The sequence below is a fragment of the Pectinophora gossypiella genome, chromosome 19, assembly GCF_024362695.1.
Source record: "Pectinophora gossypiella chromosome 19, ilPecGoss1.1, whole genome shotgun sequence".
NCBI lineage: Eukaryota > Metazoa > Arthropoda > Insecta > Lepidoptera > Gelechiidae > Pectinophora > Pectinophora gossypiella.
Window position 1 is genome coordinate 6,303,830 of NC_065422.1, and position 13,134 is coordinate 6,316,963.

General features: G+C 37.4%; 1 protein-coding gene across 1 annotated transcript; it reads right to left on the reverse strand.

Annotated features, from left to right (window-relative positions):
• Window positions 1-300: 300 nt before the first annotated feature.
• Window positions 301-10,325, reverse strand: LOC126375483 (protein FAM114A2). The gene is made up of 10 exons (XM_050022436.1): window positions 10,036-10,325; window positions 9,301-9,528; window positions 8,069-8,233; window positions 7,145-7,343; window positions 6,089-6,337; window positions 5,469-5,594; window positions 4,943-5,093; window positions 4,088-4,273; window positions 2,898-3,024; window positions 301-1,666 (listed from the first exon to the last, which is right to left on the reverse strand). The coding sequence occupies exons 1-10, from the start codon at window positions 10,213-10,215 to the stop codon at window positions 1,592-1,594; spliced, it is 1,686 nt and encodes a 561-aa protein (XP_049878393.1). The 5' UTR covers window positions 10,216-10,325; the 3' UTR covers window positions 301-1,591.
• Window positions 10,326-13,134: the final 2,809 nt, after the last annotated feature.

Below are 13,134 nucleotides of genomic sequence, written 5' to 3' on the forward strand. Positions count from 1 at the left end.
ATCGCACATACGGTCACGAGCATTAATATGTATACACTTTGGTACCATGTGACATTAAGTTTTTTGACAAATTGAACTGTAAGTCTCACTATATGTCAAATATGTTAGTGCGACAGAGTCCTAAAGTGGGAACATTATATTGTTCTTTGACATTTAATGACATTGCGCATTAACTTTCTTAAACGCAAATGTCAAATTGCAATATTTTTAGATGAATTGCTTCAAAGTGGCCCTTTTATACCCCAGATTGTTATTTAGTAGTTTTGGAAGAAACTAGGATCTCAAATTAAAACAATAAACATTATCTAACAAAACGTTTATTATGCGTTATTGTCCAATATATTAAGAGTAAATAAGAATATTATTTTTTTACATTTTTTCAGGATAAAATTTTAAAAATTATAATAGATATGTGTTTGAAATGCTGTCGAGACTAAACCAACGAAATAAAACTTAATTTTATTATTATTTTTCTATTCAACATAGGTTTCTCACCTAATTATAACCTAACCGCAAGCGACGACGAAGCCTAAGGTAGGGTAACCACACGGATATCGACAACTTTAATTGGGTCGTATATATAGGTTCAAGATAAATTATGAAATTCTGATTACTAAATAATAACACAAGTAAAACTAACGAAAAACATTTTATTTTTCTATTTAACTTATTTATAAATTTTAAACAATAAAAACGTAATAATACGTCCGACATTGGGTCACATTTTTCTATGACGTCACTTGTTCCTTTTCATACAAATTCCATAGTAATTTCGTGTTTTGACGTTTAGTAAAAAGTAATTGATTTGACTATTATAGTTGGAAACTAGCCTATTATTTCGGAGGAAGAATAAATATTATCTAGAATAACCCTCTGGGTCTTATTGAAGATTTTAAATGATTATAAATTATTATTTAGGTGCTTTACTCTACCAAGCAAGGCTGAAAAAACATCCCAATGAATTGGCAATCCAGCTTACTGGACTCAAGAGAAAAGATATAATGGAGCATTCAGAAGAATAAGTGGTCATAGATTAGCTAATTATGAGTAGCTGTCCTCGCTGGAGGACACACTCTACCTGACACTTCACTTATACCAAATCTGCTCATAGTAAAAAAAAGGTGCTTTACTAAATGTGTATCCACTCTAGGTCTTAAGAGACACAGTCCACGCGTTCGTCCCCTTACTATATAGCCGTGTATCACCTTAGGCCACTTCGTCATTTACTAAAAAGTGAGTTGCGGTCAAACGCAAACTTATAAAATAAAATTATGATACATACAGTCATGAACAATATAATGTACTCACTTTAGGACTCTGTCGCACTAACATATTTGACATTTAGTGAGACTTACAGTTGAATTTGTCAAAAAAAATAATGTGACATGGTACCAAAGTGTATACATATTAATGCTCGAGACCATACATAAACTCACGCCTATTTCCCACCGAGGTAAGCGGAGACTGTAGAATTCCATTTGCTTCGATCCTGACACACTTTTCTTGCTTCCTCCACATTCATCAATCGTTTCATACACGCACGCCGGTTCAGAGTAGATCGTACTAAACCTTTTCTAATTATTTATGTACATTATATAGCGCCTATTTGTATGATGGGTTGTATTAACAGGAATGCGTCTTGAATGTACGATACACTGTTGCCACCCTGGAAAAGAAATACCAATATCAATTAATAAATATTAATCTAATTATGAATACATAAATGTAATTTACCATTACAGGAGGGTTAAAATGGCCACATCGAAGCAATTCATCTAAAAAGCAATATTGCAATTTGACATTTGCGCATATTTTATTTATTTAACGTGCTTAATGCAAACAAATGTCAAATAGCAATATTGCTTTCTTAGATGAATTGCTTCGATGTGGCCATTTTTACACCCCAGGTCATCATATAGGTACCTATTTCTCATCAAAACAGTTTCGAATTTTAAATTTAACAAAAAACGATTTTAATTAAAATTTGAATTTGGAACATTGGTGCCGATTCCGGTACGGTCACGAGTACTAATAATAATATGTATACACTTTGTAACCTTGTCACATTAACTTTTTTGACAATTTAAACCGTAAGCCTCATTAAATGTCAAATATGAAATAGGTACATGATATTGCTCATGACTGTACACACCATCTAATTTTATTTTAAGTTATGACTGTAACTTTCTTATCCGTCGAAAAGGAAATTCCGTTTCAAACCCCCTGGCCATACACCTCGTATAACAAATAGACAACCAATCACTGTAAAATGTCCGCGGCGCATCATGTCACAAGCGACGGCGTGTAACGTCACTGTACAACTGATATTGCACTTTATTTGAACAGCCATAGCATCTTAATTTGAGGGAACGAACTTATACTATCTACATAACTTAATGTACACGTATTTACAACACGGTTCGGACGCTTTTATAGAAAAACTCTTTAGAGAATGTGAGTCTATTTGTTCATAGGATGTCAGTGCCCCTGGCCTTTCTTTCAAATTGACATTCAGAATTTGCCTTTCAACTGTTTTAAGACAGTAGTTAAACAGAAACTTGCAAATAAGGTTATTATAAGGTTAGTGATTATTTAGAAGATATGTATGCATGGGACTGTCTGAGAACTGATATTAGGCAGCTAAATTCCTCAATTGTATAATAATATTTTATGTTATTTTTTTTAAAAGAACGTCTAGGGCCCTTTGCCGAGGTTTTTCTTGCAGCTTCTTTTCCCCGGCTATACAGGTTGTGAGAAGCTGCAGTAGTTTTAGGCGTATGAGACGTTCGTTATGTAAAAAATGTCGATTTAAAGTGTAACTATGTTACCTACTGAATAAAGATATTGTTGAATTTGAATTGAATTTAGAACATCCTGAATAATGTGTGTGTAATTACCTCTAAGTATATATTGGTGATGTAATGGTTAGCTTCGGCGGCGTAGTCCGACGTTGCTTTGTTATCTAGTGTTTGTGCGAACACTTTCGCCGTCTCCTGGATGTATTGACTCAGTGCCACTGTCAATCTGAAATTTAAAAAAAAACATAAATAAGAAAACGGTTTATTAAATCATATATTTGAAGCATTGTACTCTATGGCAGTGAAACGTGGACTATGACACAGAGAGACAGAGAGAGGTTCGATGCGTTTGAGATGTGGTGTTGGCGAAGGATGGAGGGTATAAGCTGGACTGAAATGGTGTCAAATGAAAAAGTGCTGGAAAGAGTTGAAGAAAGGAGAACCATATTGAAGACTATAGAGAACCGAAGACGAAATATGATTGGCCACCTGATACGACAAGATTCATTTGTAACAAACATTATAGAAGGAAAAATTGAAGGGAAGAGAGGAAGGGGTAGACCTAGGAGAACATTTATGAAACAAATAAAAGAGAAGGTGCAGGTCGTGTCGTATCGGGAGGTGAAGGTTTTGGCGGGAAGAAGAGAGGAATGGCGATTACCCCACCGACAAGAGCGCAGCTCTTATATGGAGAGAGAGAGAGAGAGAGAGAGAGAGAGAGAGAGAGATAGAGAGAGAGAGAGTGTGTGTGTAAAACGCAAAAGGGGGAGGCCCAGAGAGACCTGGCGACGTTCGGTTGACCGAAACTTGAAAACTCGCCTTTACCCACCTTAGAATAAATTTCTCCTAAAATATTGCAAATCTATTTATCAAAAAATTGAGTAAATACTCAATATTCTAGATAGATGTCGCCGGCGTCGGATTAATGACGATACATAGAGCGAAAGAATTTCGCATGGACAGGAGGTGGACCCGGTGGTGTAATGGTTAACACGATCGTTCCGGTTTGACAAGAGCTGCGAGTTCAAGTCCCGTCCGAGTCAGATTTTTATTTCATTTTGAGTTTCCACTAAGCACGGGTATGTGCTATAAAAACAAAAAATAATTTAAGTTTCTCCTGTTAATGTCTTTTAAATGCACATAAACTGCTTATATACGTCCCGCTGCTGGGCACAAACCTCCCCTCAATCAACCTTTTAAATGTGTGTGCAATAAATTATTATTATCTCTGCAGTCTTGTGGTAGGAGTAAGGGAAACAGAGAGGTAAAGAGAGAGAGAGAGTACTCACTGTGTAAGAGCGTCAGCTTCATCGGCCGTTGACCGTCGTTGCTTGACGAGCATCATCTCGGCGGTCTTGTGGTAGATCTCGACGCACTGCGCCGTTATCTGCGCAAGAGACGTTATTGCCTTCTTGTTGATTGCCTTGCAGTCCGCTTCCGGGTCCGACAGCCATTCCAGGACTTCTGTGTAGTGTCTGCAACAATATTGCTGCCCTTAATTCCACTCTAGCAACATGTATTCTTCTTCCTTTCATCTCTGTCAGCCGTCATCTAAACGAATATTGATATAAACCACGGAATAGAAGAGAGAGAAAGAGAGAGAGGGAGAGAGGATGAAAAGGCACTAACGCGCCTTTTGTAGGAGAACCGCTTTCGCCGGTCCAGCTCCCTTTTACTACTACTCCTGCAAACAAATAACTACGATAACTCTACTGTTTCTCAACTTCCATAGATACTTTGCCGACAATGTATATTTTATGTGATAGGTTGCAATTGTATGAGAAGCCGTGGTAGTCCAGTTGGTAGAACGCTTGCCTCTTACTTTGAGGTCGCAGGTTCGAATCCAGCACAGATCTAAACCAATGATTGTCGAATTCGTTTTGGAATTTATGTTTGGAGCACAAATGATTATCACCTGCTCAGCGGTGAAGGAAAACATCGTGAGGAAACCCACATTCCCGAGAAATGCATTTTCGGAGGTATGTAACCTAACCTGTATTGGGCTGGTTTTCCCTTCGCGGGTTGGAAGGACAGACAGGCAGTCGCTACTGTAAAAAACTGGACCTGTCAAACTTCAGGTTAGGTTAGCGGACCCTGTGAAAAACGGGATAATGCTAGGGAGATGATGATGTTGCAATACTGACTTGATCAAGGGCTGGAACGTGAGTTTGACGCCGAGGTCCTGCGTAGCCTTCTGCAGCCGCTCGTGGAACACTTCAGCCTTGGACATGGCGGCGTACCGCTGCGCCGTCTCCTCGTCATCACTCTCATCCTCCTCGGGTAGCTCGCATAGATCTGTAAGAACGGAGTCAATCGGTTAGTTCCATGGTTTGTTGTCAAGTTTTTTCTGGGTACCACCCACTGACATCCTATAAAAAGACACTCGCATTCACTAAGGAGTTCTTCTAAAAAAGCATCTGAACCGTGTTGACACAATTAAAGCACATAATAACGGGTTCTTACCGCGTTTGTTGACACACACACACGCACGCACGCACGCACGCACGCACGCACGCACGCACACACACACACACACACACACAATACTTTAAGGGGTATAAAATAACATTATACGCGCGTGTCAAAGCGCACGTCGAGCCTTGTCTTCACCTGCTTTATCAAGTATAATGGGCTTCAAGGCTGAATAGATATATAACATGTCAATGTTACCAGTGATCTGCTGTAAGGTCTCCTTGAGGTCCTGCTTCTCTTCGCTGTCGGCGCAGCGCAGCCGCTCTTCAATGCGCATGTTAACTTGTTTAGCCAACATCTCCAGCGCTTCCAAGTGGACTAACCCTGGAATGATAAAATTTTACAAATACTTTATGCTAATGTTTAATATTAAAAAAAACTGCATGCAAACATGACATGTTGTGGGTAAGAGAGGTCTATCATCGATTTCACCATTTCCGTCAGGTTTCTTCGAGAGCCAACTCATTGATTGATCATAGATCATCAGCAAACTCATTAAAGTACAAGTACAATAGCCCTATAACTATTTATCCAGCCGGCGTAATGCCAACATTACCAACTAAAGTCAGGTAGAGCGAACTTCTCATAAAAAAAATCGAACACTTTCAAATTTGTTAAACATAACATGAGTTGTATAAAAAAATTTAATTTGGAACATTAACATTAAGAATAAAAAATATTGTAATACCACTGTAAAAAAAACATTTATTTTTTATTCCTAATATTCATATTTAATATTTTTCAAATAATTTTTACGAAACATAATTTGCGAGGTATCGATTTTTTGATGAGAAGTGTGTATAATTAGGAAAACAAACCTCCATAATCATCAAAAAGATTCTCATAATGTATCTCCTTAGCTTCTCTCTTCTCTTCTCGTATCCGATCCTCCTCCTCGGCTTTGGCCTTGGCTTCTCTCAGTACTTTGGAGAGCACGGGAGTATCAGGGTCTAACCCTAGCAGTGCCCGTTTCCTTACGAACCGAGGGTCACCTTCCTGAAGTATCTCCATAGTCTTACGTCCTATAGTCTCCAGGGTGTCCAAGCCACCTGTTATTACTTTGGAACCTGTAATGTGACCAATAAGGAAATTAAAAAAAATACACCGACACATAATGGCCCCGATTCCTGCAGACACCTCCTAAAGTTATACAAGTCATTTTCTTATTTTTCTTAGTAGTAGTTACTACTTACTGATGTAAGTAAATGATCATGTCAGGGGCCTTTGGCGGCTCAATAATAACCCTGACACCAGGGTTGATGAGGTTGGGAATTCACCTCACAACCCACACGATAGAAGAAGGCGATTAAAACGTTTTCTTTTTATATTTAACTTATTTAATAACTATAATACCCGACTGATGAAATGAAAGAACAGACCTGCTTATGGTCTTCGGAGCGATTGCAAGTGGTCACAAAATAAGAAAAAAATAACTTATTTAATAAAGAAATCTTAGGAGTAACAATCCCTGAACAGCATGGTGTAGTGCTGTAATGGTATTCTTTTGTAAATTGTTGATTTGATCATCATTAAACGCTCTAAACTATGAGGCTGGCATAACCACCAAGAGTGGCTCAAGCCTCGAAAAAAAATAGATAAAAAAAATAAAGAAATAAGTAATAATAAGAGCGACATTTTGTCACGTTTTTATATATATATGTTTTATATTTTCATATAAATTCCATAGTAATTTCGTGTTTTGACGTTTAGTAAACAGTAACTGATTTGACTAGTTGGACACAATCCCTTTGTTGGAAATCTATGCAGATTATAATGTAAACAAGCAACACAAAAATGAAAATGCATATTAAAAAAATCAAGACAAAATTCTATGAACTTATTTTTAAATCTTAACATGAAAAATAAAGCCAAACCTGTGGATTCAACGAACTTCAGTATATTTCCAAAACCAAATCCGCTATCGCTTGGAGTTTTAGCACTTTCTGTCTGTTCAGCGGGTTTGGCAGCGTACGAACTAGTTTCTGGAATCTTATCATCACTAGCCGCCATTCTCTTGGCCAACTCTTCTGGTTCCGGTGCACCAATACCCGTTTCTAGGACTGTTGTTATGCCCTGGAATTTTAAAGGCAGCATTTGAAAAAAAAAATATTGTAGATATGATTATTGGGACACTCAATTGATTAGTCTCCTTTAACTATTATGAGGTACCTACAAGCTTATGTAACAGATGGTGCTGCCGTCGTGTTGCGTGCGCTAACGCAGCCTTCTCGTCTTATTTATATACTCTACTTATAGTTAAAATTGAACTTGCTGGAATTTACTCTTCATTGTAAAAAGTATTGTATCTGAATCTATGGCTAATAAATAAAATATAAATATATATAAAATATATAACATAAACTGCCTATATATGTCCCACTGCTGGGCACAGGCCTCCCCTCAATCAACCGGAGGGGGTATGGAGCATACTCCACCACGCTGCTCCACTGCGGGTTGGTGGAGGTGTTTTTACAGCTAATAGCCGGGACAAACGGCTTAACGGCGTAACAAAGTGATTTCGACAATGTCCCCATCGGGAATCGAACCCGGACCTCCAGATCGTGAGCCTAACGCTCTAATCACTAGACTTCAGTATATTAGTATATCAGTATACACTGTTATGTATCAGTACGTAGTACTGATGAAAAAAGCGTGTTGTTACTTTGTCAGACAGAAAGGAGTAGAAAAGGTTAGAGGATGCCTTTGCCGACTGGCAAACAGATAGTAGATACAATGATAACAATAGTAAAAATGCAAATATAAAACATTTGAATGAAGGATTATAATAAAAAAAGTACCTGAGAAACCTGGTTAGTGATAGTGGTGAGACCGGCAGTGGCAGTGCTCAGCAGGGAGTCCATGCCCCACCCCCATCCCCAGCCGCCGGTGGAGGTAGACGCCAGCTTCTCTGTCACCTCCTTGATATCACGGTCTTGTGGGGATGGTGCTTTATGTGACTGCTCCTGGAATTTGTTAATTATTAATATTAAATTATAAGTGTCATATACTTGTAGTTTTATAAATATAAATTGGTCTTATTTGATTACAAATTCAAATATACTTCAACTATATGGTTGTATGGCAACCGGTCGTCATAGAGTAGAGACAACCATTACTGCCAATGTCTAGTACAGGAACCACATTTGTCCATAGAGAATGTCCATATACTTTATTCAAATAAAATGTCTTAATAACAAAAAAGGACCCACACATGGGATAATATCTAAACTATATAAACAATATAGTAACACCTTAATTCATTAAGTGGCAGCCCTCTAATGAGGGGGCCTGTCTGCGTATCACTTAAAACCAAGTCATAATAACTGCTTATGGTCAGTCGACCGATCACATGTTTGGGCACAAAAATGAAAAAAAAAATTACAAATAAGACTGAACAAACCATAAAATGTCTTAGATTTTAAAAAAAGCTTTTATTTTTTCTAATTTTTAATGACACTTAGGGCACTCTGGGTGATCAAGCCAGCTTCAAAGGTATTTTCATATCCCTGAGGCAAAGGATTAGTTAACCAGACAGTGTAAACTAAAAATTTTACATGTTATGGGGGCTCTGCTAACCAGCAATTGAGTTAAAAATAAATAAAACCTTAACTGGCTGAATGAATGCCCTCCAGGGTCCACAATGATTCTTATTTTATAATGTCATCTGTATCTACAGTGGAGCAGCGTAGTGGAGAATTATGCTCCATAGGGGCAGGCATGTGCCCAGCAGTGGGACATATATACGTTGTTTATGTTATGTATGAATGTGTCTACATTATCGAATGGTAATAAAGTTAATGAGGTATTAAATGAAACCAAAACTAAGAATGCTTGGATAAACATTTAAGTCTGTACTTGTTCAGACATTAAACCCATTAAATAATATATTTTAATTACAGTATAACTCTAATGGACAATGCAGTGCTGGCTGTATAGTTCAAAACAGTGAAAATAACAGAACAGATCTGATAATAGTCTAGCGACTGATGGCAGATAACAAGGACAAAAAAAAAATTACAGTATAACTCACTTTTGGCTCCTTAGATGCATTGGTAACTGTATTATCATCTCCCCAGTCATCAAAGTCATCCCAGCCCATATCTTTACTACTCTTTACAGGTTCTTTTTCCTTAGAAGTTTGCTTAGGTTCAAGTTTGGATGCAGGCTTTTTATTATCACTAGTTTTCTTATCAGGACTTGGCTGTACTACCGGTTCACTACTGTCAATGTCAAAGTCATCCCAACCGTCTGTTTCTTCCTGAAAATAAAAATATTACTTACATATGTACATGATACCACTCCTATTTTCCCTTGAAGTACACCACCACGGCATACCACCTGCTGTAATGAGTCTTTGAGTTGAGGAAGCAAAGTCGGTGAGTCAGGTAAGTAAAAATATAACTTATCTAAATATTTATTTTCGAAAATTGAGCTTTGAGTTTCTTGCACTGCTTCTCAGCAATATTATGTTCCGACGTGGTTAGAACAACTAAATTACAATCTTGTGTTTCAATAAATAGATATATTTTTTTTATTAATAGATGATTCTACTTTGTAAATACAAACTTACTAAATATTCCATCACATAAAACATTAAAATATGGCAAAGGAAACTTGTTTTTAAAGTTCACTAGACGGAATACAATACATCGCACTGAATTAATGAGTTACGTATTGGAAAATATGCGTTATAATACTAGTGAGATAACCAACTTTAAATTTAAAAATACCTTTACTTTGAATGTAGTTTGAATGTAATCCTTACCACTGTTAGCTTAGGGTTATCCTTGGTCACTACAGGCGCTGAAGCCTTTTTCATATCTCCTTCCGCTTCCAAGTTATCACTATAATTTGACGATGAATTCCTAGACTTTCTGCCTTTCTTATCCGTGTGGTCCTGGCCTTCATCGGCGCTCTCAAAATCTTCGCTATCGCTCAAAGTCATGTCTAAATATTTAATTTACTATTTTCAACGAGAAACAATCGATCCACGAGGAAAAATTAAAGAAAAACAGGCATTTATTGCACAAGCTTACGTGTTGACAAATCACCTAAAATGACATAAGGCATGAGTTCATGGAGCAAGGTAGGTTTTTAAATATGACAGTAGTTAACACACCAGCGCTATCGCGTTGTCTGTTCTATTAACGGTATCGTATGAAGGCAGTGGTATGATGATTATTTGAGTATTAATGTAGTTAAAAGAGTTAAAAACACTGCTTTTCATACGTCAAAAAGAGGACTCTTCATTTTTTTGTTAAACAAAATAGTGCGCAATTTCAAAAAAAGTTGCAAAAGGTATTTAATTATTATTAAATTACGTCATTTATACGTAATTAATTGGCTGTTTTGTAAGAAAAAAATATATTCTAAAAGCCTTTTAAACAAAAAAAGCTAATAAAAACAAAATCTTAATGGCTTTTGCATTTTTTTTGCAATGAAATGGCCAGACAATGTTATAAATAAAAAAAGTTACAAAAGAAAAAGTTTGTTTATAAAACAAATCGTTATTTTCGTTATTTTATTGGCAAGAAAATGACATCGACTGTAAATTCCCTGTCTGTAATCTTTGACTTGGAATCATGCGGGAAAAGTCAGGTCATAGCCTCATTGTGGAAAAATATCAGCGCGCCGCGCCGGCCCAGTCAAATTGGATGGTAAGTTACACAAGTATTAGGTACACACAGCATTATGATGACAAATAACCAACTTTTACGTACGTACGTTTATTACGCTTTATTTAATTAACGATGAAAAAGTTGATTAACTGTGTGATGTACGCTTGAATGTTGCTAAAGTTAATTTTATTCATTTTCATTTATTTTCAAGTACTTACCTAGGTATGTACCTACCTATGTATGTTGAGGTTAATCAATCATTCATTCTTATTGGCGAGATTCGCTTGCTGTTATGTAAATCTGAATAAATCACCTAATGTTGTAAAATCCTGGAATTCCGAAAGCGGGCTGCAGCGCTCGCAGCCTATAGCTTAATTTTGTCTGGTTGTGTAGTTAGTAGGTACCATCCGTAGCAAATCTACAATGAATTACGATTTATGTTAAAACAAGCAAGTGGTAGTGTCGTCGTGTTTGAAATGTACCTGTTAGTTTATATAATGGTCATAGAAACCAGTAGTGTCCTCTGCAATCTACGACCGAACCTTCACGCTTAGGTACCAAGAAGTTCAAAAACATAAGTTACCTATGCAGTGCATCACAACACAGGGTGTAGTGTGTGCGACGAAAGTGTGAAACAATGGAGGGAAATAAAGGTAAGTAGGTTTTCCATAATTAATAATAATTATGGGATGCGACGACCCCATCGCCACCTGGTGAATTCATCAGCGAACCTGGGGATTGTTTTTGGCTGCACTCCTATAGTCCATACAGGGCTAATACAGGGATAATCGCCGGTTGGTATCACACAACATTCAGACGTGTTGACTTCGGCCCCACCCACGCCTTCCAAAAAGTCCGGGTCTCCATAGATCCGAGATATGGAAATGACATACAAATAATAATAATAATAATAAAACACTTTAATGCATACAAATTTACAAAACATTAACATAATTAATGGTAAAGTTTTCCGTGATCGAAAGGCACGTAAAGCTTTTGGTCCCGGCTACTATATTAGCCGTAAAACACCTTTAAGTGCCAATCCGCAGTGGAGCAGCGTGGTGAGTATATTCCATTTCCATAACATATGCTCTAGGGCTGATTGAGGGGAGGCATGTGACCAGCAGCGGAACGTGTTTTTCTCATCTGTTTCGTCATCATCATCATCATAGGTCTCGTCCATCCGCTGAAGACGATTTAAGCAGTGATGTTTCATGACTGAATGTTCGATACAGGAGCCACGATATCTAGGTACTCGCTCGACAGAAAATAAATTGCGGTAGATGGAATTAAATAGCTCTCATGTCTTCTTGTCCTCCAAAACCCGGAGCCAGGTATCGTCGTGTAGTATGCGCTCCTGCACGCATTTATACGCCGCTCTTTAAATTTATACAGTTATGAAGCTACATCGAACCGATTATTTTACAATTTAATCGCGTATGTCCGTTTCACCAAACATGTTGGGTTGAATCATTTTATGTTTCGAATAATCAGGTGATTTTTGTCGTAATCAAACTGAGACAGTCTCACGAAGTTATTTGACAATGTCCCCGATGGGAATCAAGCTCAGAACCACAGAAGATCGTGAGCATTCAAACCAGTAGACCACTTTAGATTTTCGTCTATTGCAGACGCCAGTTAGTCTTGCTGTTTTGTTTCGCTCCCAATTTGTCTATTATCTTAAAACATTTTGTGAATCGGTAATTTACCCATTATCAGGTAGACACTTGTAACTTAGCCTTTAGATAAAATCTATTAATCAGCAAATCAGGTACTTTGAAACCATGTTATGGCCGCAAGTCTTCCTCAATATAAATAAATAAATAATTATTATTTTCTCATCTCCTAATTATGCAAATAGACTATAAAAGCGTAGGATGATTTCGATTCCGTTAATTTATTCCTGGGAAATACCAAATCGTGGTAAACTTTTCAAATACGTCAGTTCACTACTTCACATGTATGGGTGAAACCCTGCGAAGTTGGGAAATTATTAAATGTCTTCGGAATAAAATAGTATATCTACTTTTGGTTTAGCATCTGATTAATTAGATTGTCTAAACTCGGATTCCCTTTGGTTTAGAGATACCTAAGTGGTTTTGCCTAAGTAAGAATGGAACATGGTACCTACTTTTTGTACAGCAGACAAACGCTCTGACGTACGGCCGGATTCGCGACGCGGATCGGCGTATAGTTCTGCTTCCTGTGACTTGATGGCCTACTGTCCAGAAGTCTCTAGGATCCCA